General features: G+C 33.6%; 1 protein-coding gene across 3 annotated transcripts in view; it reads right to left on the bottom strand.

Moving 5' to 3' along the window:
- Positions 1-1430: 1430 nt before the first annotated feature.
- Positions 1431-27433, bottom strand: part of Virma (vir like m6A methyltransferase associated) — a 66860-nt gene continuing 40857 nt past the window's right edge. For 2 of the 3 annotated variants that reach the window (XM_076835691.1, XM_076835690.1), the window contains exons 15-24: positions 26826-27078; positions 24498-24715; positions 22383-22515; positions 10662-10814; positions 9338-9498; positions 7957-8053; positions 5774-5940; positions 4863-5194; positions 3748-3891; positions 1431-2564 (exon numbers count right to left, since the gene is read on the bottom strand). In XM_076835691.1, coding sequence (XP_076691806.1) covers positions 2410-2564; positions 3748-3891; positions 4863-5194; positions 5774-5940; positions 7957-8053; positions 9338-9498; positions 10662-10814; positions 22383-22515; positions 24498-24715; positions 26826-27078 — 1813 coding nt within the window. In that variant the 3' untranslated portion in view covers positions 1431-2409. Of the gene's footprint in view, positions 2565-3747; positions 3892-4862; positions 5195-5773; positions 5941-7956; positions 8054-8808; positions 8882-9337; positions 9499-10661; positions 10815-22382; positions 22516-24497; positions 24716-26825; positions 27079-27433 lie in introns of those variants that run through there. The other variant, XR_013088913.1, reaches the window with a different exon arrangement.

Raw genomic sequence — 27433 nt, forward strand, 5'->3', positions numbered from 1 at the left:
CAACTTAAGCAAGACCTTGACTCAAAACTAAAAATAAATAATTCTTTGAAACTCCACTTCCATATGATTAATTCTGTTAATACTTAACCTAAAAAGTAGCTTCTTATTTTTCCAAAATGGTCCAGAGGTAAGGAATTTGGGAACTAGCCAACCTGGTTTTAAATACTATTTCTATCACTTTTTTTTTTTTTGGTGGGGGGCAGGGGGATTACTGGGGGCTGCACCTAGGGGGGCCTAACCATTGAGCCATATCCTTAGCCCCTTTTTAAAATATATATTATTAGAATCAGGGTCTTCTGAGTTGCTAAGTTGCTGAGACTGGTTTTGAACTCACGATCCTCCAGCCTCAGCCTCCCCGGCCTCTCGGATTATAGGCATATAATCTGCACCTGGTTTATCTGAGTCAAGCTCCTTAGCTTTCTCCATCTGAAAATAAGGATTACACCTCCTTTGCTGAATTGTTATAAAGACTGAGTGATATATGCAAATAAGGTGATCAACATGTTGGATTCCTTCCCTTCTCATTTATCCAGAAACTTTCAGTTACTCAGGACATTTTCAAATTTTCCTGACATTGCTTCTATACTAATAATTTATTATCTTTGCTGACTGGCATTACTGGGTAATAACCTAAAAGACTTATAAGGCAAAAACAGTTCTCTGATATTTCTTTTGAGATATTCAACTTTATCGAAAAAATATCATAAAATATGTATCTATATATAGTCAGATCTTCTCATTCAAGAAAAAAAAGTTACCTAGGAAACATTAACATGTATTTGTGTCAGGCATTATAGACAAATTTCTAATTCATCTAATATGTTAAAAATATCTTTAGAGAAGATGAACCTATTAGGTTTCAGGATTGAAGGAGGTTTAGATTAATTTATGTGCTAAATTTCTATATTGAAACTAACCCCTGTATGTGAGCATATTAGGAGATGAGGCCTTGGGGAAGTTTGCTTTAGACTGTCCTGAGGGTAGGATCATCATGATAGGATTAGTACACTTATTAAAAAGAAGAAGAGACATGAGAACTTGTTCCTCAAGGAAACCACTGAGGAAAGACTGTGTGAGAAAAAGCAAGAAGGCCCTCATGAAAACCTAATCAGGCCAGAACCCTGATCTTAAAACTTCTAAGTCTCCAGAAATGAGAAAATTTTGTTGTTTAAGCCTGTGGTGTTTTGTTATAGCAGTGAGAGCAGGTTAAGACACTTTGGTTTTTGGACACCATTAGTTATGAAGATTTCCACTACATTTCACTTAAACATCAGAATCTTTAGAGCTGAACTTTTCTTTAAGGCATTTTCTTAAAAGAACTGAGACTTTCTATTTACTCACAAATAATTTCCCAAAACAAAGAGTGATAAAAGAATGGAATAAGACTCATACACGTATTTTTTGTTTGAGAACTCTATATTTATGCCATTTATATAGGCTCAGTGTGTTAAGACATACCTTGGGGATATGGCTACTTTCTCAAAATTATAAGCTCCACTTCTGAATATAAAGTCCAGCATTTATTAGATGTTTCTGATTCCCAAAATAACAGTATCAGGATATGCCTCATTTCAGGCTTTAATTAACTATATAATAAAACAACATCAGAAGGTCCAAAGCTGAAACACAAAGTAAGTTTGTCTTTCTATGTAACATGGGAGAGAGAAGTGTTTTGTTTCTTTTGGTACCGGTATGGTTCCCAAACCTTACCAGGGCACCTTAGTAAATTAACATGAAGGCCAGAGAATATTTTAAAATTGTGAGGAAACATAGCAACACCATTTGGACACCACATACACTACTAATTTGAGGTAGTTTACATTTTCAACATTAGATAACATTATATTCCTTTCTATGACAGCATATCTTTGTAAAACTTTCAGCAGTTGGATAAAAAGTACTATGAAATAAGCATAGTAGAGAAGGAAATGCTGCTGATTCCAAATTTTGAGATGGTGTGCAATGTCCGCAGTTACTAGTGATGTTAACATAAACTGCCTGGACCTAACTAAATATTTAATAAACAGAAGTATCAGATTATTTCTTTTGGCCTAGGTATGCTGTAAAAAAATTACTGTGACATTAAAGGGTGCCATGGGCTGAGAAAGACTGGGAACATCTGTGGCATAGGCAAGAAAAATACAAAACAAGTCATTTAGTCTTTCTACCTAGAAATTTTCTAAATAAATAGTCATATAAAAAAGGGGAAAAATATATACAAACATACATACAAAGTTTGGCTTTTTATTGAAATCTTAGGTTAGGTATCAAACAAAATCTGCTTTCTTCAGATAAAAATATTCTCTCAGATGTCTCCAGATAACTGCTAAGTCTAAATTGGTCCTTAAATGTCTTTTTATTGTCCTCATGAAATGTCCATATACACTTAGGATGTTCCCCAAAGCATTTTTATCGTGTAAAAGACCGTACATGACGACCTCTACCACTGCCTCCACTCACAAACTTTCCTCTGGAACCTCCACTGCCACTATTAGCACTAGCCCAGGAAGGTCCAAGTCCCCCACGACCTCTAGAAGCACGGTCTCGAGGACTTGGGCGGTAACCTATAAAAGAAAGAATATTTTTAGTTCCATCATCCTTTTCTTTCACAATAATTAAAAACAAATTTATGACACTGTTCAAACCAAGAATTCCTCTTCTACATTTTTTTTTTTTTAACCTTCCTGCCAGTGATTGAACCCAAGGGTACTTAACCAATGATCCACATCCCCCCAGCCTTTTTTATTTTTTCCTTTGAGACAAGTTCTCACCAAGTTGCTTAGGGTCTTGCTAAGTTGCTGAGGCTGGTCTCAAACTTGTAACCCTCCTGCCTCAGCTTTCCAAATCCCTGGGATTACAGGAAAGTGCCACCACACGCAGATTCTTTTCGTTATTTAAAAACTCTTCTAAAATCTCTGGGAATGTGGTAAAAACCACTGAATTGTATACTTTAAGTAGGTAAAGTACATTATATACAAGAATTATATCCCAAATAAAACTGTTGTTTAATAAATGTGCATTTAAAACCAAAGATACTTCTGGCAAAAATTCTGAATGTGATATAGTAATGTTTAAGAAAAAGTAAGATTACAAATCAGGCACAGTGGCACACACCTGTAATCCTAGCTACTTGGAAGGCTAAGGCAGGAGGACTGCAAATTCTAGGCCAGCCTCAGCAAATTAGCAAGATCCTATTTCAAAATAAAAAATTCAAAGGGCTAGATGTAACTCAGTTGTAAAGCACCCTGGGTTAAATCCTCAGTGCTGAAAAAACCCAATACATTCTTATATACACAATAAAAGTAAACGAAAACAGAATAAATCATATAGACATTTCTATTACCAAAATTCTTTACAGTGAACCACAAGAATGGGATCTGAATTAGAATAATTTATATTCCATGTATGTATGTCAAAATATACTCAACTGTCATGTATATCTAAAAAGAACAAATTTTTTAAAATACTTTATGGTTAAATAGGTATAATACGTTAAATGAGTATAAGGATTGACTTTCATTATTAAAATGGAGCACATCACCATGAAATGGTAGTTCCAAATATAAAAATATGATTACCTTGACAGAAGATGTGTATTGGGCATTATTTCACAGATTTAAACTTGACTCTAGAATTTATAAGTCAACATTCTAAATTATTCTGTCTCAAATAAGAGTTATTCAACAAACAGAAAAGAAGGAATTCACTTCCCTTCTATCAGTAGTATCAAGTAGGGAAGACACATACCTGTAGAACTAAGTGGTCTTAATGGTGGAAGAGGGCCCCTGTTAAAATTGCTCTGGCCACCACGACTTTCATTGTAATTTCCTCGAGGAGTATTCTGAGCACTCCAACTGGAGCCTCTAGTTCCCTCCCGGCGACTGTAGTTTCCTAAACACAAATAATGCAACCAGAATCTACATTTTCACAACCTCAGTTGAATTAAGGCAGATGTGACAAGTTTTTCTTAATCATCAAAAGTAATGGAAGAGAAACTGAAATTCTATGAACTGAATATACTATAAAGTGGAAGCATCGCCCAGTGGTTTATAAGCAGAGGCTACCAGCATTCAAACACTAGTCACCTGAAGCATAATTTTATTTTCTGTAAAGTGGGGTATTAACAGAACCTACATCATGGGATTGATACAAGAATACTATAAATAGTGTTTATAACAACAGTTCCTGAAACTGCATTTAAGTGTTTGCTATTAAATTCCTATCCTGTTCCCCCATCCTCCTAAATCAGCAGTTATAAAAAAACAATTCGACAAGTCACCAGTAAAGAGTAATTCATCTAAATAGAGTCAGTTTCTAAAATATTCAAACAATTGAAAATACATGAAGCTGTAGCTCAGTGGCAAAGCCCTTGCCTAGGATGTATGAAGCACTGGGTTTGATCCTCAGCACCACATAAAAAAATAAACAAATAAAATAAAGGCATTCTGTCCATATACAAGTACCAAAAAAAAAAAAAAAAATTAAAACGCATTAAATACAACTCTTGGAAGCAGAGATAAGAAGCAATAGTGAACTACACAGAACAATTTCAAGGAAATTGCTAAGTTCAATTGTGAAAATAATATATGAATATTACATAGGACAAATAAAATTGTCAGGGTAAAAAGGAAAATAATTAGCCAAGATTTATTTTACATTCCTCACTAAAACTACACTGTATCAAAGGTCAACTTAAAAAAGCAGAGTATTCTACTTATAGAGTACTATGCCAATAGTACAACTGACCTACAAGCAGTGTAACTGAAGTAAAAGAAAGACACTTTATCTGAATCTGCCATTTGAATCAGATATTTTAATAGTCCAATATTCTAACCCATTAGAAAATACACCTAAATTCTTACCTTTTGAAGCAGGTGGTGTAAAAAACCTATTTTGACTATGAAAAGCACCCCGTCCTCCTCGATTGCCTGAAAACCCACCACGAGAAGAAATCTTCTGTGATACTTTGAGAGGTCGTTTTGGTGGGGGTATTCCATCTTGAGGGACCACTTCTTTACTTTCAGCTGCAACAAAGTCATCCACATGCATAGATGGTGGCCTACTTGTGTTCTGTTTCCTCTGACGAAAAATATCATGGGGTCGTATTCCCTGTCCAAATCCTCCCCTGCCCCTTCCTCGTGGTGGTGGCACAACATGAGCTCGTTTGGCAGGTTCAATGTATTCAGATTTTCCACTATTAAAACAAAAATACTTCATGAAACAATTTTTCTTCATATTTCTCATGAAAATAGTCAATTTTGCAATACTGAAAATTCAATTTCATTTCTTTCTTACTCCAATTCTGTTAACTTTGCAGGTATCTATATTACTTTCTGCAATAATACAACAAACTAGCTAAGAATAGTACTCACATTTTATAGAATCAATAATTTTATAAAACAATTCAGTTCATTTCTTATTCAACACTTCCAAACTTTCATAAAGAATAACATAATAGGGGCTGGAGCTAGCACAGTGGTAGAATGCATGCTTAGCAAATATGAGGGCCTGGGTTCAAGCCCTAGCGTTAAAAAGAGAGAGAGAGACATAACAAAAATACTGAATGTGTACTAGCCAAATTATCTTTTAAAAAAAAATCCAAATAAGGGGCTGGGGTTGTGGCTCAGTAGTAGAGCCCTCACCTAGCATGCTGGGTTCAATTCTCAGCACCAAATAAATAAATAAATATCCAAATAATATTCACAATTCAAGTGCTATATTTAATAGTCATGCATTTATCTTAAAATAAGATCTTTAGCAGAAAAAGTTTTACCTTGAAGTTATAAAAGTCTCATGTTTGTGCTTCCCAAGTTTGAATCCTTTTGTAGTCTTGGTTCTCCCTGGAGATGATGGTTCTGACAAAAATGAACGCTCTAATTCTGAGTGCAAATCAAAGTCACTACAACATTTTTCAGACAACTCAATTAAGTCAACCTTTACCTGTGTCATAAAAATGAAACAAAATACATCTTAAATGTAGTTATCAATGTAACATTTGACTACAGAAATTATAAATTATATTTAACTCTCACAGTTAATAAATTATAGATCTACCTCTCCTCATCTTTTCAGAAAGCAACATCATTGATAGTTAACAATAATTTTAGAAAACCTTAGGAATTCAGTAACTTACTTTAGTGGAACTCTTCTCAAAACAGGACTATAAATTTAGAGAACTTCTGCTGCCTAAGAGGGAACTCAGGATTTCTCCATATAAATTAATACTGCAATACCTCCAGATCATTTCCAAAAGAATCTGAAAATTATGTACCCTGCCAGCCTTGTATAACAACCATTTCTACTATAAAACAAATCTTCACCACAGATTCCCAAAGCTTTGTGTATTTAACGAAGTTCCAATGTAAGTATTTTCAGAGAAACAAAATACAGTTTACATTTCAAACTTATCATGCTTAAGAGACCTAAAATTTCTCTAAACCATGGTCACAATGATCACTGCAAGACAGTTATGGTTCAAATTTATGGTTTAAAGTTACAAAAAAGAACAACTTTTGAGGGGGAAGGATTGAACCCAAGGGCACTCAACCACTGAGCCACATCTCCAGCCCTATTTTGAATTTTATTTAGAGACAGGGTCTTACTGCTTTGCTTAGCACCTCACCAAGTTGCTGAGGCTGGCTTTGAACTCACGATCCTCCTGTCTCAGCCTCTAGAGCTACTGGAAAAATTACACCTTTTAACACAAATATTTTACATCTGTACTGCCCATATGTAGACACTAATTGCAAGTACTTTCTAAATCTAAATTAACTAAAATTAAATCAGAATAAGATTCAGTTCCTTAATCATACTAGCTACATTTCAATCCCACAAAAGTTACATGAGGCTACTACTGGCTACTATATTGAACAGGGCAGACAGATTATAAAACATTTCCATCACTGAATAGGTCTTACTGGAAAACACAGTTCTAATGGTTCACTGATGAATTTATACTAAAAAGATATTAATACTTTAATGAAATTTTAATCGAATTATATGTGATTTTTAAACAATCTTATTCATTTATTTATTATGGTACTGGGAAATGAACCCAGAGTGCTTAACCACTGAGTCATATTCCCAGCCTTTTCATTTTTTATTTTAAGACAGTGGTGCATGCCTATAATCCCAGTGGCTTGGGAGGCTGAAACAGGAAGATTCCAAGTTCAAGACAATCTCAAAAACTTAACATGGCCTTAAGCAACTTATTAGAGAGACACTGCCTCAAAAAAAATAAATAAATAAAATCCCCGCTGGGGATGTGGCTCAGTGGTTGAGCACCCCTGGGTTCAATCCTTGGCACCAAAAAAAAAAAAAAAAAACCTAAATGCAAGAATGAACAGTTGAGACTGTGGATGTAGCTATGAGGCAGAACAAGAACATGTGCCTAACATGCATGATACCCTGATTTGAGCCTCCCCAAGAAGAATGAACTGTTATTTTGTGGGATAATTTTCTCTATTCTATACCTTAAAGACATAAGAAAACAAAGTATGTTGAAGCAGTTACATAAAAATGTGATTTTGGGGCTGGGATTGTGGGCTCAGTGGTAGAGCGCTCGCCCTAGCACAGGCGGAACCCGGGTTCGATCCTTAGCACCACATAAAAATAAAGGCATTGTGTTGTGTCCATCTACACCTAAAAAAAAATATATAAAAAAAAGGAAAAGAATATTCTTAAAAAATAAAAATAAAAATGTGATTTTTTTCCTCCTTAAAAGCAACATTCCCAAAATATAAATCACTAACTAAAAAGAAGCAAAACAATTAGCATAAAAAACAGAGAGTTCTACATACCAGGTAAGTAGGCAACTGGCATAATAATATTTAATACTCATCATCAAATAGACCTGACCAGCTATACAATATGTGAACTGTTATAATGCTAACAACACAGAGAAACAAAAAAAATCAGTAACTTTTTTCTAAATATTTGGTAATAAAATCTTTATACCAAATCCAGATCTGTATCAATCTCTTCAGCTTGAAATGGAGTAAACCACATAGATTTCAACTGATCATCCATGACATCGGCTAACACATATGCAGTCCTAGAAAATGAAAAGTATTTGGTAAAAAGCAGAATTTCAAAATCAAATATTTTAGCTCATCTTCTAAGTATAAGCTACAGAAAGGTACAATTAAAAATATTACCCTCTGAAGTACTACTAAAATTAGCACTTACAATTTCAAAAAGCTATTCAATAATTAAGAATTCTTTAAAATTAGTAACTTCAGAAATAATCCTGTTGTAACAACTTTTGACCTTTGGTAAAATAAAATGGACCCCTGGCCTTACTTCTAAAATGGCAAGTTCATTACACTGTACCAATCTGTACAGAAACTGCCTATATTTAATTTTTCTAAATATATAGTTTAATTCTATCACATTAAGTGGCTATTAAAAGCCAGGCATGGTAGCAGATATCTATAACACTAATGGACCAGGAAGGCTGAGGCTAGAGAATCCCAGGCTCTGAGGCCAGCATCCCTGGGTTCATTCCCCCCAACCAAAAAAAAAAAAAAAAAGGTCATTAAAGCTATAATGCACCAAAGATTAAGAGGTATATATCCTCTACATTGTCTATTGGTTTGGATTTTTTTTTTCTTGAAGCATATGGTGATTTGGTTTATTTATAATGAATTTTCCCAGACACATACATTTCTGTAGTCTACAAATCTAATCATAATCAATTTATATTACACTAGAAATCATAGGTTACAATAATTGTTATAATCTTAATTTTTAACATGGAAATTTTCATATGCAAACAAGAGCACATGGAATGAGAAACGCTTTTAAAACCTTTATAAACTTCAGTAAATGTTGATTTCCTCTTGTTTGGGTTGGATTATTCCTGAATACATCCTCCCCTTACCTTAAACAAATTCGAAACATCACATCATTTTATCATCATCATTTACGTTATTATTACAATTGCATATTTTTTTTAAGTTTTTCTTAAAAAAGCAAAATAAGCTGAGCACAGTGACGCACACCTGTATCCCAGTGGCTCAGGAGGCTGAGGCAGGAGGATCACAAGTTCAAAGCCAACCTCAGCAAAAATAAGGCACTAAGCAACACAGTAAGACCATCTCTAATAAAATACAAAATAGGGCTGGAGATATATTCCTGAGTTCAATCACCAGTATCCCACCCCACCCCACAAAAAAGCAAACATACAACAAAGAGGGTATATGTGACCTGCAAAGCTAGAATTTTTACTGACTTATCCTTTACCCAAAAAAAAAAAAAAAAAGTTTGTTCACCCTCTCTAGCCTCCAACCATTGTATAGGTAATATCTACTCAAATACAAAACATTACTTGATTTACCTATTGTTAAACAGATTCTGGAGAGATTCTGGAGCTGAAAGTACTGGTTCTACATCCTGGTCACTGAGAGGTAAAGGATCACCTGATGACTCCAGCATCTGCTTAAGTCCAACTACATTGTCCAACAAAGAATCCAGATTGTCGTCATCTTTTGAATGTTCCTATACATAAACAAATGCAGAATAAGAAAGTGCAGAAAGACCTTGAATAATTATAAATATAATCTACTGACTCTTTAGGAGAAAAGGCTAAATTATTTTATTGCTAAACAATGTGGAACACCATCAAGAAATCATGCCAAATGTCATCTTTGATATACGGAGAGCAACTAAGAACAGAATAGGGAGGAAGAGCATGAGAAGAAGATCACCATTAAACAGGGATAAGAGAGGGGAGGGAAAGAGAGAAAGAAGGGAAATTGCATGGTAAAGGAAGGAGACCCTCATTGTTATACAAAATTACATACAAGAGGAAGTGAGGTGAAAGGGGAAAAAAACAAGAGAGGGAAATGAATTACAGCAGATGGGGTAGAGAGAGAATATGGGAGGGGAGGGGGGATAGCAGAGGGTAGGAAGGGCAGCAGAATACAACAGACATTAGTATGGCAGTATGTAAAAAAGTGGATGTGTAACCGATGTGAATCTGCAATATGTATACAGGGTAAAAATGGGAGTTCATAATCTGCTTGAATCAAATGTATGAAATATGATATGTCAAGAGCTTTGTAATGTTTTGAACAACTAATAAAAGAAAAAAATATGAAAAAAAAAAGAAATAATCAACTTAACATTAAACATATTAAAATAAAACAAATACCATAATCATACATCTTTTTTTTCCCTTCGTTTTCTTTTTTCAGTGTTTGTGATTGAACCCAGGGCCTTCTGCATGCTAGGCAGGAGCCCTACCTCTAAGTTATATCACCAGCACCCCCCATTTTATTTTATTTCTAAATAATGGCAGCAGGGAGTAACCTGCATACAGAAATAGACAATTTCAAAAATACTGCCTTTATTTACATTTACTCCTTTAAGATTCATAATAGTATAGAGGACTTCACTCCAAATTATTAATCCAAAGACTTATCAGAATGGTAGAAATATCCAAATAAGGATTATCTCTTAGCTTTTTGTTGTTGTTGTTTTGCACTACTGGAGGATTGAACTCATGACCACATACATTCTAGGCAAGTGTTCTTCTACTGAGCTATATCCCCAGCCCTAAGGATTAGTATTTAAAAAGGTCACTATGAAAAACTTAAAAATAAGAAGAAAGTATGCCTCAGGAATATTCTGCTTTTGTTATTTTTGTTTTTCTTTTTTACCAAAACAAGCTTCTCTAGCTCCAGGAACAAATTTTCTGGACTTTCTTCTTTGCTTTGTAGAAGTTGTTTTAACTCTGCTGCATTGATACTCATTGTCCGTGATGGATGAGCTCCCTCCACTTCCATGAGACCACTATCATCTCCACAACATCCCTGGAAATATCACACACAAGTTAAATTTGAGAGCAGAAAAATTTGCAAAGATGCTTCCAAACTTATTTAGATATTTAAGCTATTTGCTGCGATCTTCTCCTCAATGTTATGGTTTTACATTAAGTATGAATAGATAGTTTAAAGCATTTTAGTTGAAGCTGAAGTAAGTTTGAGACTCACAAAATAAACAGGTAAACACATATATATATTCAATTTACTGGCACCAAGAAGTCTCAAGAAAAATATTAAATGGCAAACCCTCTGGTACTTATAGGACACATAACATACTAATTGAAAAGTTCAAAACTAGTTCAAAAGTTAATAAAATATGGTCAAATTACACTGTTATGTTGTATACATGTACTTGTATATAACAATAAATCCCATCGTTATGTACAACTATAATGCACTAATTAAAAATGTGAAAAGAAAAAAGAAGCTAATAATAATAGTTCTTTGTTTTTTACAAAAACAAAGAACTGAAAGACCCTAAAATTGTATTTCTAGAGACAAGGCAAACAACTAAAGAAAACAGTAACAATCACACTTAAGACTACCTTCTGTCACAAAGTGAATATTTTCTATTTTAAAATCATCCACATTGTTACATATGAAAGAAAACTTACAGTACAGCATCATGTACATGCCTAACAGTACTTCTAAATCTTTATTTAAAAAAAAAAAAAGAAGAAAAGAAAGAAACCCCAGATGGGTTCAGTGGTGAATTCTACAAAATATTTAAGGAAGAAATTAGACCAGAAGATAGACGCAGAGAAAATACCTCTTAAGTCTTCTACGAGGCCAGCACTTCCTAATATACTCAGGCAATACAGAACAACACTTTGGGTAAACAACATAAAGCACACACTACAGTGATCCCCTAAAGTTATAATGAAGGTGAAAAGTTCCTATCACCTAGTGAAGCCACAGACATCACTACTATGTTGAAACTGCCTACAGTATTCAATATATGTGAATACTGACTACAGTAATGTGCTGCACAGGTTTGTAGCCTAGGAGCAAAAAGCTATATCATATAGCATCTGGGTATTAGTATGCTATACCATGTAAGTACACTATATGATGCTTGCGTAACAATGAAATCACTTAACACATTTTTCACAATGTATCCCTGTCGTTAGGAGACACATGACTATAAGAAAACCAGATAGATGTTACAAGGCCAATACATCTACAACTACAGGCCAATACATCTCATGAACACAGACAGAAAAATCTACAACAGATTATTAGCAATCAAACCCAACAAAGCATAAAAAGAACTAGTGGAATTTATTCCAGGGGTATTTAAAGATGTTTTAACATTCTAAAATCAATGTCTATCACATCATAGGGCTAAAGAAAAAAATCCACATAATCACATTAATAAATGTGGAAAAAAGTATTCAACAAAATCCAATATTCATTCATGATAAAAATTTAGTTAACTACGAATACAAGAAACTTCCTCAACTCATTTATCTACAAAAAATCTTCAGCAGGGCTGGGGATTTGGCTCAAGCGGTAGCGCGCTTGCCTGGCATGCGTGCAGCCCGGGTTCGATCCTCAGCACCACATACAAAGATGCTGTGTCTGCCAATAACGAAAAATAAATATTTAAAAAAAAAAAATCTACAGCAACATCATGCTGAATAGTGAGAAACTAGAAGCTGTCTTACTAAGATCAGGATCATGGTACCAGAGCTTTACTACTCCTTTCAACTAAATTCTATAAAAAGACAAGAATGGATATAAAAGATACAGACAGAGAAGGAAGAAATTAAAATGTCTCTCATGGAGGCAAGAGATACGTGCAAATTCTGTACTTTCCACTGTTATTTCATTTAAATTTTTTTAAAAGTCCTTTTAAAGGGAGTGGGGTAAAAAAGATTACTAAAGTTTATTTATTTTTTAGTACTGAGGATTTAACCCAGGGGCAATTTACCACTGAAACACATTCCTAGCCCTTTTTATTTTGTATTTCGAGACAGAGTAGCACTAAGTTGCTTATGGCCTAAGTTGCTGAGGCTGGCCTTGAACTTGTGATCCTCCTATCTGAGCCTTCCAACCTTTTGGGAATACAGACATGAGCCAATACACCTGAGGTAAGGTTTATTGATATAGATTAAATGAAAAAATTTTCAAAGGAAAAGATCAAACTATGAACTCATTAAAATATTTGGAATGATCTAAAATTTTCATCTCTCCATACTACCTTTCTTTTTTATCATTATGAATAGAAATCGTTTTGAGCAAAACAAAATGCCTTTATATTCTAATCCAATTGCTTGTAACTAAGAGTAGTCTTAGAAAATCTAGAGTCAAATTTAGTGTATTTTCAAGTTTTCTGTATATACATTACTGTGATAAGTAGCAACAAAGAAATTTTTATTTATTATTTTTAATTATTTATTTATTCTGGCAGTGGGGATTGATTTCAAGGGCCTTGGTGCCTCCACAGTTAACAGAATTACAGATACACCCAGCAAGATTTAAATATATATATATGTATGTATGTGTGTGTGTGTGTGTGTGTGTGTGTGTATATATATATATATATATAATTGTTTTAGGAAAATGGAAATGCTATAAAATTTGTGTGCAATACCATTTCAGTTTTTGTTATTCATTTGTTGAACACTAGCTTTTAAACTGTATGAGATTTTCTCTTGTTTTTTAAAAAATTTTTGTTCTTTTGGTTTTTAGGTAGCAAGGATTGAAACCAAGGGTACTTAACCACTGAGCCACATCCCCAGCCCTTTTTAATATTTTATTTTGAGGCAAGGTCTCACTAATTTGCTTAGGATCTCATTAAGTTGATGAGAGATTTGCAATCCTCTTGCCTCAACCTCCCAAGCTTCTGGGATTACAGGCGTGCACCACTGTGTCCAGCTAACCCAGGGGTTCTTTACCACTGAGCTATATCCCTACCCTTTTCACTTTTTATTTTAAGAGAGGGCCGTGCTGAGTTGCTGAGTCTGACTCAAACTTATGATTCTCCTGACTCAGCCTCTAGAGTTGCTGGGATTACAGGTGTGTACCACTATGCCTAGTTTGTATCAGACATTTTACAAGTATTCTGAGAAAAAGAAAATTCAGATTTATGGCCTGAGCTAATTTCACAAAGTAGGGTGGGGAGAAAAAAATATATATACATATGATTTACAATAAAGAAATCCAAGTAACATGCTATGAAGAGCAAAGAAGGAAAAGTAAATTAAAAAAAAAAAAACTGCGTCTAATAGAAGAAAAAGTAGGCCCTAATCTCCATCATGTGGGATTAAGCTCTAACTTCCTTAATAAGACTCCTGTGGCGCAAGTTAAAAGCCAGCCTCAGCAACTTATGGAGACCCTGTCTCAAAAAAGGGTGGGAGGGGGGCTGGAGATGTGGCTTAATGATTAAATGCCCCTGGGTTCAATCCCTGGTACCAAAAAAATTTAAATGCCTAAGAATTATTTCTTTAGAAAGCAAAAATAAAAATTCTGAAGTGGAAAACTGCAATAACTAAAATTAAAAGGTTGGGCTGGGGGTTATAGCTCAGTGGTTAGAGTACTTGCCTAGCACATGTGAGACACTGGGTTTGATCCTCAGAACCACATAAAAGTAAATATATAAAATAAAGTTATTGTGTCCACCAACTGTGTGTGTGTGTGTGTGTGTGTGTATAAATAAATAAATGAAAGTCAGTAGAAAGCTCAATAGCAAATTTGAATTGACAAAGAATCAGTGAAGTGGGGGCTGGGGATGTAGCTCAGTGATATAGTATCTGCCTAGCATGCATTAATCCCTAGATTCAATCCCTGGCAACAACAACAACAAAAATCAGTTAAAAGATAGGTCAACTGAGATTATGCACTTTTAAGAAATAAAGAAAAAAGAATGAAAACCATGAACAGTATCAGAGATCTGTGGGATACCATTAAAATCATCAACATATAACAAGAGTTTCAAAAGAAGAGGAAAGAAGGAATCAGAAAGAATATCTGATCAAAAAAATGATTGAAAACTTCCCTAATTTGATGAAATAAATTAATCTACACTTGCAAGAGGCCCAACAAACTCCAAGTACAATAATCTTGAAGAGATCCTCACTTATTATGCCACAATCAAACTGTTAAGAGCCAAAGACAAAGAGGTGACACATATAAGAGGAAACGTCAATAAATCAACAGCAGTTTTCTCATTAGAACCCATGGAACCAGAATGCAGTGGGAAGATACATTCAAAATGCTGAAAGACTATCAATTAAAAATCCTTTAATTTGTAAAATTATCCTTTCAAAAATGAGAGAGAAATTAAAGACAGAATTTACCCAAGTAGAACTACTCTACAAAAAATACTAAAGGGAGTATGTCATGCTGAAATGAAATAACATTAGGTATTAATCTGTATCCATATGAAGAAATAAAAAGTGCCAATAAAAATCAACTACATAGGTGAATATTTAAAAAGTACAAACATATTTGTATCTCTTTTCTTCCATCTAAAATAAAAGAATAAAAGCCAGGTGCTAAGCAACTCAGTGAGACCCTGTCTCTAAATAAAATACAAAATAGAGCTGAGGGACTGGGGTTGAAGCTCAGTGGTTAAGCACTTGCCTCGCATGTGTGAGGCACTGGGTTAGATCCTCAGCACCACATTAAAAATAAATAAATAAAACAAAGATATTGTGTCCATCTAACTAAAAATAAAAAATAAAATTGGGCTGGGGATGTGGCTCAGTGGTCAAGTGCCCCTGAGTTCAATCCCTGGTATCCTCCCCCAAAAAAACACAATATGGATGAACTCTCAGTGTATAAAAATGAATTCTGTATGGCAGTAACAGCACAAAGGAAGGAGGGGAAGGAAGGAACAAAGCCATATTGTAGTAGTTCTCATATACTACTGAAATTAAGTTGGTATTAAGCTGAACTTGATTATATTAAATGAAGATGTTAATTGTAGTTCCAGGGTAGTCACTACAAAGATAAATTTTAAAAATTAGTAAAACTAATTGGAAATTAAATAGAAAATATCTATTTAATACAAAAGACATAGTAAATTTAAAGAGGGGGAAAAAGATGTAAGATACATACAAAGTAAATAGCAAAATGTCCAACATAAATACAACCTCACCAGCAATGAAACACAAATGAATCGACTACACCATTCAAACTGGAAGAAAACAAGAAAACAAAATACAATTCAACTCTATATGCTATCTACAACAGACAGACTTTAGATTGAAAGACAAGCTAGTTACAGTGGCACACACCTGTAACCCCAGCAGCTTGGGAAGCTGAGGCAAGAGTATCATAAGTTCAAAACCAGCCTCAGCAAAACACCAAGGCCCTATTTCAAAATTTAAAAGTTTTTTAAAAAGGGCTGGGGATGTGACTCAGTGGTCAAGCACCACTGGGTTCAATCCCTGGTTTTTTTTTAAAAAAAAAAGACAAAATAGGCTGAAAATAAAACAGAAAATACATATGTTATACAAATGGTAACCAAAACATAGCTGTACTATTAAAATAAATGGACAAGAAATAGAGACAAAAAAGAAACCATTTTTAAGACCCAGGAAGACATAATAATCATGAATATATAGCACATATAGTCATATATCTGATAACAGAGTCCAGAGATACTCACAGAATTAACAAGAGACAAGAATAACTGAAAATTTTAGCACTCCACTTTAATAGTGGAAAAAATCTATATAAGGAAACAGCTTAAATAATTATAAATCAACCACAGACATTTATAAAACATTCTTCCAAACAACCACAGAAAACAATCTTCTATGCATAAAAACACTCTTCAGAATTGACCATATGCTAACCATTAAAAAAAGGCTCAACAAATTTAAAAGGACTTCTTCAATCAAAGTATGCTCTCTGATCACAAGGAAATGAAACAAGAAACTAATAACAGAAGGAAATCTGGGGAATTCATAGGTATGTGAAAATTAAACACATTCCTAAAAAAATCAATAAGACAATGAAAAATAAATCACAAGGGAAATTACAGACTTTTGAAATGAACAGCAATGAAAACATAATATACCAAATCTTTTAGAATTCAACAAAAGCAGTGCCTAGAGGGAAATTTATAGCTATAAATGCCTTCATTAAAATGGAATCTCAGTAACATAACTTTTTACCTTAACAAACCAGAAAAAGAATAGCAAACTAAATCCAAAGCAAGCAGAAGAAAAGAAATAATAAACACTGGAGCAGAAATAAATGAAATGGAGAATGTAAAATAGGAGAAAAAAAAAAAAAAGGTGTTTACAGTAGTACGTCCATTATCTATAAGGGAGACATTCCAAGACCCGACAGTAGATGCCTAAAACCATTGATATTACTAAACCTCTATATACTATGCTTTTTCTTCTACATATATACCTATGATAAAGCTTAATTTACAAATTAGGCAGTTAAGAGATTAAGAACAATAACTAGAAATAAAATAGAGTAATTATAACAATATGCTGTAATAAAATTTCCATCAGTTAGATAATGAAGATAAATGTAAAGGGACAAATCTGTAGAACAGATACAAACCACTGAACTGACAAAACCACATAACCATTTCAATGGACTCAGAAAAAGCAAGAAGCTACCAAAGCTCTAAAAATAGTCAACTAACCAAAAGTAATGCATTTGAATTACTATCAAAAAACAAACCAGTCAGGTGTGATGGCATATATCTATGAACCAAGCAGTCTGGAAGGCTGAGGCAGGGAGATGGTTAAGCTCAAGGCCAGCCTCAAAAGCCCCTATCTCAAAATAAAAAGGCTTGAGAGGGATCACTCAGTGGTTAGAATGCCTCTGGGTTCAATCCCCAGTACCTCAAGAAGAAAACAAAATTAAACTAAAAACTTCTTATACAAAAAAGTCCAAACTCAAATGACTTCACTGGTAAATTCTACCAAATGTTTAAAGAATTAACAACAATCTTTCATAAACTCTTCCAAAAACAAGAAACCTTTCAGGTTACTCAATAAGGCCAAAGATATCACAAGAAAAGAAAGTTATAGACCAAAATTCCTCTAGACATTAAAATAAAGCAAACTTAATCCAGCAACATTTAAAAAGAATTACATTATCAAGATCAAGTAAGATTTATCCCAAAAATGCAAGGTTGGTTTTAACATGCAAAAACTCAAATGAATGGTGGGGGTTTATCAAAATAAAAGAGTGAGCAATGGAGTAGAAGAAGGGGATTAAAGGGAAGGAGAAAGGATGAAATAAAGAAAGAACAGTGGAATGAATCTGACCTAACTTTCCTATGTACACATACGAATGAATAATGTACACATATTGAATGAATACACTGGAGTGATTCTCACCATTATATATATCCACTAAGCATTATGTAAAACAAACAAACAAACAACAACAACAAAACCCATAAATAAATAGCAGAAAAATTAGTAGAGAGAAGAGAAAAGAGAAGGAGGGAACAGGGAAGTACTGGGGAATGAATTAGAGCAAATTATATTCCACGCTTTCATAACTATATCAAAATGAATCCAATATTATGTACAACTAAAAAGAATCAATAACAAATAAAGAGGAAAAAAACCTCAATGAAATATATATCATTTGGTAGACTATGAAGAAAAACCACATAACTGGGCTGGGGATGTGGCTCAAGCAGTAGCGCGCTCGCCTGGCATGCGTGCGGCCCGGGTTCGATCCTTAGCACCACATACAAACAAAGATGCTGTGTCTGCTGAGAACTAAAAAATAAATATTAAAATTCTCTCTCTCTCTCTCTCTCTTAAAAACACACACACACACACACACACACACACACACACACACACACACACATAACCATTTCAATGGACTCAGAAAAAGCATTTGAAAAAATCCAAAAACTTTTCATGATAAAAACACTTTATTTAGGAATAGAAAGGAACTTTGCTAATCCATAAAGGACATCTAAAAAAAAACATAGCTTGGGCTGGGGATGTAGCTCAAATTGGTAGAGCACTTGCCCAGTGTGCTCAAGGCCTTGGGCTTCCAGCATAACACACACATACACAAAAATAAATAAATAAAAACCATAGCTAAGAAATTTAATAATGCAAGACTGAAGCCTTTTCCCTAAGATCAAAGACAAGGCACGGATATCCTTTTGCTACTTCTGTTCAAAATTGTACAAGAGCGTCTCACAAGGGCAATTTAACAAGAAATAAAAAGGCACCCAAATCTCTGATCTTGTATATAGAGAATCCACTAAGACACTATTAAACTGAACAGTGAGTACAGCAAGGTTGCAAACAACATTGTTATAGAAAAATAAACTGCCTACCTTCCTTCCTTCCTCGCTCCCTTCCTTCCTTCCTTGTTCTAGGAATTAAAGTCCAGGGACCCTTAACCATTGAACCACACCCCCAGCCCTTTTTATTTTTATTTTAAGACTGGTCTCACTAAGTTGCACAGGGCCTCGATAAGTTGCTGAGGCTGGCCTCAAACTTACAATTCTATCCTCCTGTCCCGAATCCTGAGCTCCTGGGGATTACAGGCATGAACCACCATGCCCAGTAAATACACTATATTTCTAAAGAGTGGCAAAATAAATAAAAGCAAAAAACTCAGAAATGAAATTTTCAAAATAATTCCATTGGCATTTAAAAAAAATAATTCCCATATTAGGAACATAAACTTAACAAAAGAGGTACAAGACTTGCATACTGAAAACTACAAAATTTCTTAGGAAGAAATTAAAGATGACCAAAATAAATGAAAAGATAATTCATGTCTATGCACATGAAGAGTTAATATTATTAAGACAGTAATATTCCCAAGATCCACCTACAGATTCGATACAGTCTCAATCAAAAACTCAGCAGTCTTTTTTGTAAAAATTGACATAAAGACAAAATAAATTAATAGTTGTCATGAGATGGGGAAAAAGGTAAAATGAGAGTTTAGGCTAACGGGTATGGGGTTTCTTTTTAGACAGATGAAACTAAGACTGAATTGTCAGTTTAAATAGGCAAATCTTACAGAACATGAATTTTTAAATCTCTGAAAATGTTATTTAAAAAAAAAAAAAAAAACAGAAACCAGCCAGGCATGGTGGTGCATGCCAGTAATCCCAAAGTCTCAGGAGGCTAAGGTAGGAGGATGAAGAGTTCAAAGCCAGCCTCAGTAAAAGCAAGGAGCTATGCAACTCAATGAGACCCTGTCTCTAAATAATACAAAATAGGGCTGGGGATGTGGCTCATGGTTGAGTGCCTCTGAGTTCAATCCCTGGTACCCAAAAATAAATAAATAAAATAAAATAAAATAAAAAGACCTGGGCATGTAACTCAGTAGTAAAGCACCCCTGGCTGGGTTCAATCTCCCATGCACCGCCCCCCCACCCGGACCCCCAAAAAAAGGAAGAAAAAAAAAAAAGAAACTAAGGCATATGTTAAAAAAAAATAAAATAAAACAAATTTATGGGAAAGACCATTTGATTTTGAATATTTAATGGTTAGTGGTTATTGACTTGGAATTATTTAAAGACATGTGTAAGAAGCTCTGTTATTCTGCTAACAACATCCCTTAGGATCCAGTGAAACCGATAAGTAGTCTTCATCAAGTAAAACATTAAAATAAAATCTCCTTAAGGTAGCCACATCTCTACTATTAAATATGTCTATGTTTTAGAGTCTAAACATCTGGTAAATGACTTCAATAAACCAGACATGATACAAAGCAAATAATAATTTGTCAAAAAAAATGGCAAGACAACATCTACAAACATAACATGCAGCCAAGGACTGGTCGGATTAGACAGTCTCAATATAAATTCTACGTGTAAGAAAACACACACACCAAATAGTAAATGTATATTTTTCTTATGAAATACCATATTTATTTTGGAAACATTACACCTAAACAGGTCCTTTACAATGCTCCCCACACAGAAATCTTACATATGAAGTGAATTTTTTAAACAAGTGTTAACAGAGTACATGCTGACCCACAGAGTATACACATACACACACACACACACACACACACACACACACGTTTTATAAGCAATACACTTAAGCAAAGCTGCATTAATTGTAAAACTTTCAGGACCTATTAGAGTTTTTACTATAATAATTTATACAGATAAGCTTCATTGAGGGAAAATTTTTTAAATTTTTTTTCAGTTATACATGGGTACAATATCTTTATTTTGTTTATTTATTTTTATGTGGTGCAGAGGACATAACCCAATGCCTCCATATGCAAGGCAAGCGCTCTGTCACTGAGCCATAGCCCCAGCCCTGGGAGAAATATTTTCATAATTATTTTACCCCAAATATTTCTTGTAGGAAGGCCTATTAATGGTTGCTGGAATTTAGACAGCAATACAACATGATTTTGAAAACTACTAAGAGAAATCTTTTTATTCAGGGAGGGAAGGGGAGTACTGAGGATGTAACCCAAGAATACTTTACAAGTGAGCCAAACCCCCAGCCCTTTTTTTCATTTTTTATTTTGAGACGTGGTGTTAGGGCCTAAGTAAGTTGCTAAGGCTGTCTGCGAACTTGCAATACTACCTATCCCAAATACTCTGGTAAATGACTTCAATAAACCAGACTTGATACAAAGCAAATAATAATTTGTCAAAAAAAAAATGGCAAGACAACATCTACAAACATGACATGCAGTCAAGGACTGGCTTATATATTTATTATTATAAACTTCAGTCACCCCAAAAATCACAACATCTAAAACACAGTTAATGCTTAAGTGAGAGTAAATAAATACTTTAGAAACTAGGGTTGTGGGGAGAGAAAAGGGATGTGCTGGGAAGTGATACTGACCGAATTGTATTGTTAAATTGTGAACATTTACAAATATGTAACAACAAAACCTATAATTATGTACAACTATAATGTACCAATAAGTAATGTGGGGGGAAAAAACATCACATTGTACCTCATATATTGACAGGCTATCGTTTAAAAAAACAGAACAAAACAAAACTTCCTGGATGATTTCAAATACTTGACTATCATGTGCCTAAGGTTAGTTATATAGAAAATAGTGAAAGAGAACCTGTTCCTTTGGCTTCTCTTTTCCTTGTCCCCTATTTTATCCCTTAACTTTAATTGACTTTCAAGGAATTAAAGAAGAGATAAATTATTTGCCCTTTAATGTCAAAATATTGGAAAATATCTCTTAAACAAATGCATATAATCGTTTTATTTTCTTGTTCTTCTTCTATAAGTTACAGATCACTCAACATTAAAATGGCAAAACTTGACTATACTGGTTGCTATAGCAAGGTAACTTAAGGACAAAAATTATTTACAAATGAAGGCAATACAGGTTAATACTTTCCTCCCTTGAAAAATAATAGGGTTTTCACAAATAAACAATGTCTACCAAATTAAAAACAATTTCAATATATTCTACTCTTCAATATCATTTTTCTCAAATCAATCAGAAGCCAGTGTTTAGAATGGGATGAGGGTAGAGAAAAAAAGCACTCTTCTAAGTTCCAAGATATTTTGAAGCTTAAGTGTTTTTTAAAATTATGATAAAGTTGGTAAAATTTAAAAATACCAAATATACACACACACTTACCATTGTGTCAGAGTTAAGAATTTGTCTCATAAATTCCAAAAATGAAGATGCAAGTTCTCCTGTGTCCTTACTAAATGTGCTCACTACTCGTTTTAGTAAACTATGCAGAGCACTACTGTTTTTCCTTAAAGAACTGTAAACAAAGAAAATAAAGATGAAATATTGCATTGGAAATATGAGCACATAAAGCTAGCATAAGAAATAAATGAAGTTCAGATAGAATAAAAATATTTAATAATATAAATATAAAACATATTTAAAATAAAAACATTTTAAAAAATGAAAAAAATACTTTCAAGTATACATAATGTAACAAAACGATATTTATAGTTACCAACTCCTTTTAGAGCTTCAAGCTTGTAAAGAAAATATTTTTCCAAATAATAAATTTATAAAACCTACCATGAGAAACTTAATAGTTCCCTATTTGTTGAGGGACCTGAGGACTTCTCTTAACATAAAATGGGTATAGCTGAGGCTGGGGTTGTGGCTCAGTGGTAGTAGATTGCTTGCCTAGCATGTGTGAGGCACTAGGTTTAATTCTCAGCACTGCATAAAAATGAATAAATAAAAAAATAAAGTCCACTGACAACTAATTAAAAAAAAAATGGGTATAGCTAACTCGAAAACCTGCCCAGAAAGAATCAAAGGTCTAAAGCAGAAGTCATCAAACTTCTCTGTTAAAAGTTAGATGAACCCTGTAGTAGCACAGGCTGAAATCGCAGCAGCTCCAGAGGCTGAGGCAGGAGGATTCTGAGTTCAAAAAAACCAGCTCAGCAACTTAGCAAGGCACTAAGCAACTCAGTGAGACCCTGTCTCTAAATAAAATACAAAATAAGGCTAGAGATGTGGCTCAGTGGTTGAGTACCCCTGAGTTCAATTCCCAGTACCCAAAAATGAAGATGCAAGTTCTTTTGCACATTTACAAGTATGAACAACCAAAGAGAGAATTTCAAGGAAAAACTATTAGAATATTTCATTGTCCTTTTAAGTTATAAAAAACATAGCTAGCCAAAATGGAAATAAATATAATATTAATACTAAACATGCAGTGTTTATGTTTGGAAAATATGGTTAGATTCTGAAATGACATCATGCAACACTTTGGGGAAGCAACACAAAAGGGAGAACAATAAGATACCAGCTCTTGAGAACTTAACAAAATGTATCTTTATACAGCAAACAGGAATGAGGAAATATAAAGACAAAAATAACTGTTAACGAAAAAAGAAGGGGTTCAGAATTAGACAATACAAATTACTAGCTGTTACATAAAACTTGAAGCAAATGAGTTATATATTCACAGTCTATGAAAAATAATATAAGCTGCAGGTACATGCCTATAAGCCCAGAAAAGTTCCAGGCCAGCCTGGGCAACTTATCAAGACCCTGTCTCAAAATAAAAAATAAAAAGGGCTGAGGATGTAGCTCAGTGTTAGAGTGCCTCTGGGATACAGGGGAAAAAACAAAGAAGAAAGAAGAAAAAAAAATATATTAGAATACCTAAAATAAAAAAACCTAGCAAAACTGGGTACACTGGTACTGCCTGTGGTCCCCACTATTTAGAAGGTTGAAATTTTAGAACTACTTGAGCCAGGAGTTCAAGGCCAGTCTGGGCAACTCAGCAAAAACCCTTTAACAAACAAATTAACTGACAATACCAAGTTCTGATAAGAATGAGGAGCAACTAGAACTTTAAAGCACTGCTACTAGGAATGCAAAATGACAAATCTACTTTTGGAAAACAGTTTGGCACTTTCTTAATAGGCTAAACATATACTTACCATATGACCAAATAATTCTACTCTAAGGTATCTACCCATGAGAAACATAGGTAGGTACACACTGTATACAAAGGTTTAGAACAGCTTTATCATAATCACTAAAAATTAAAAATAACCCAGACTGCTAGAATATTACCAATAAAATAAAATAAAAATTTTAAAATTCTTTTACTGCACTGCTAATGAGTTTTTTCCTATAAACATAAAAATTTTTCCATGAAAGAAATCATACCTTCAGCCCCTACAATAGATATAAATCAATCAATTTGGGGGATGTGTACAATAGTAAAAAATTAAACCTAAGAGTATATTATGTTTGACAAAGCATTACCTTTTTAAATGAAATAATCCATAATCATGCTCTGCAAGAAACATCATTGTTCGAACACATGTTAGCAAACAGTTGTAACTGCTCTCAGAGTTAGCTAAAGTAGCCAATAGACAGTCACAGATTGAGGCCATCAGTTCTTTGTTTGGTAGAGAATTGGAGAGCTGCTCCAGTTCAGAAATAGAACCTTCTGAAGACGCTGGCAAAATAAGTGCAATGTCCTGTAGTGGAGAAAAGGAAAAACATAGATTTTAACTATTTATTCAGATGTTAACTATTTTAACTATTTATTTATTAATTGCATAGCAATTAATTCTTAACAATTATCTAATTAAAATTTTGTCGTTGTGGTACCATCCATAGATTCAAATATATCAAGAACAAAGAATTTGTTTGGCCTTTATTTTTGTTTTAAATATCTTCATTATTTATTTATTTTTATGTGGTGCTAGGGATCGAACCCAGTGCCTCATACGTGCAAAAATGAAGTACACAAAAATGAAGATGCAAGTTCTTTTGTACATTTACAAGTATGAACAACCAAAGAGAGAATTTCAAGGAAAAACTATTAGAATACCACTATTACAATACCACTGAGCTACAGCCCCAGCCCCTTGTTTGGCCCTTTTATAAAAGTTAACTTAAAGCCAGGTACAATGGTGAATACCTATTATCATCTTTATGGGGACCAAGGCAAAAGGATTCCAAGTTTGAGGTCAACCTCATCAATTTAGTAAGGCCCTGTCTCAGAATGAAAAATAAAATGGGCTGAAGATATAGTTCAGTAGCACAGCATCCCAGAGTTCAATTTCCAGTAACACACGCACACAAAAAGAGTTAATATATGAATACACACCTAAAGAAATGCTTAAATATTTCATTTTACAATATTTTTATTTTAAAAGAACATATTTAAAAAATATTTCCCTTCTATATTTTACCAAGTGTAGCTTCTATTTCCAAATGATTCATTAAAAAGGTTTTTGGGGACTAAAATATTTTAAATCACTTTATTATTTTTTCCTCTGTATCTTTTTTTAGCTTATAAAGAAACCATTCAGAGAAACATATTTTAATAAACATATCAATACTGGAATTTAAACTATCATAAAAAGTAATGGAACAAATAAACATTTAAGCAGTCCTCCAATTAAATATCCCCCTCTACTTTTTATATACTGTAAAATACTAGTTTTCCATACAGAGCAAGTTTAGCTAATGATAACTCTAAAAACTTCCACAACTCTTTTTACAGAAGCAAACTGAAGTAAACAGAGGTATTCTGGGGTATATTTCATCACCTTTAATTACTTCAAAAAACTGCAAATTAGTACTCAAGAAAGCTTAGGGCTGTAAAATAAAGGTGTGAATCAGAAGGGAAGGATAACAAAGTGAGGCCACAGATATGGTTTGTGTGATATGAGAATAAGGATTGTCATGCAAACATGCAACCACAGATGGGTTACTTAAATACTAATCAAGTGGACACTTTGAAGTACAAAGATTTAAAATATCCTTTGACCACATCCAAATTATTTTCTATCAAGTCCTTTTTTATGAAAACAAGTCACACAAAAAATATTCCTCCTTGACTTGAATTTTAAATGTAACCAACTAGATTTTTGTCTTCTAACCTGGGATTTTATTTAAAAATATCCTGCCTGGAAAAAAAAAATCATATCAGATAACCACTTGACATTAGCAGACAAGATAAAATACCATTAGGCATGGAAATCTTCTTTAAAGATTTCAATCACAATGGGCTTTAAAAGCTAAACAATTATCATTATCTCATGAAATAATAATATACACAGTAAGGGAAAATACTACACTTTTAGCCAATAGTCATAAGCACAGTAGTCTGAAACATACTAAAACTGTCAGAGTAACCTTTGATGCCTTCAAAAGTTGCCCTAACAAGATAATATTTTAACTCAACCAATAACATAGCTATAAAATTTAAGAATCACTTGGTGTGTAATAAAACTGGAAAGAAAATTAACATAGCAGATATTAACCAAACCTAAAAAAATCTAAACAATAGCATATAAAGCAATTGCCTAAGTTTGCAAACTTACAAAAGAGAAGAAAAAAATTCTTTGCAGAAACCCATGAAATATGAACCCTATATGAAGCACAAGTGAAGTTCCTTCACTTATCAAATTTATCTTCCTAAACAGTAAGAATAATAAAACACATGAGAGCTCTCTGTTGAGTCAAGATGCATATAAAGACAAGTTTTAAAGCACATGCGCATGCATGCACCCACACACACACACACACACACACGCACACACACACACACAGACTTTATAAAATGATTATAAATACCTGATCACATAGAGACTGCAAAATGGATGTAATATATTCAACACATTGCTGACGAATAACACTGTCTCCAGGAGACCGCACCAAAGCTAAAAGATCCTGGAATACCTCTGCGTATCTTTCATCACCTTTAATAGTTCCATTAATTAGATGCAAAATTGCTAATTTACAAGCTTTGTGTGAAGCCAGAGCATCAAGAAGAGCAAGCAACCTGGTGGTTTGGCTAGTATACTGTTTTTCTTTATCTTCCGAAGTGCTGAAATAAAATCAATACATTTAGTAAACAAAGTTCTTAATTTTAAAGGCATTATTTAAACTTACACAAATTTTGCATGAAACATTTCATTCCTTGAATATAATGACAATTTTTCTGGAATTCTACAATTACTATAAACTTTTATAAATTCAGGTTTCCAATAATATATTTTCTGAAGTCACTATTTCTTTATAGTTCACTTTTCAAAAATCCAAATCAAGGTATCTTATATATAAAATGATGAAATAAAGTGTTCTAATTAAAAATAACTTATATATTTATTTATACATACATGTGTATGTGTATATTTACAATGTATATATGTTATCTGGGCAGTCTAAACCATGGTTTCCAA

This window comes from Callospermophilus lateralis, chromosome 16, assembly GCF_048772815.1.
Source record: "Callospermophilus lateralis isolate mCalLat2 chromosome 16, mCalLat2.hap1, whole genome shotgun sequence".
NCBI classification, from domain to species: domain Eukaryota; kingdom Metazoa; phylum Chordata; class Mammalia; order Rodentia; family Sciuridae; genus Callospermophilus; species Callospermophilus lateralis.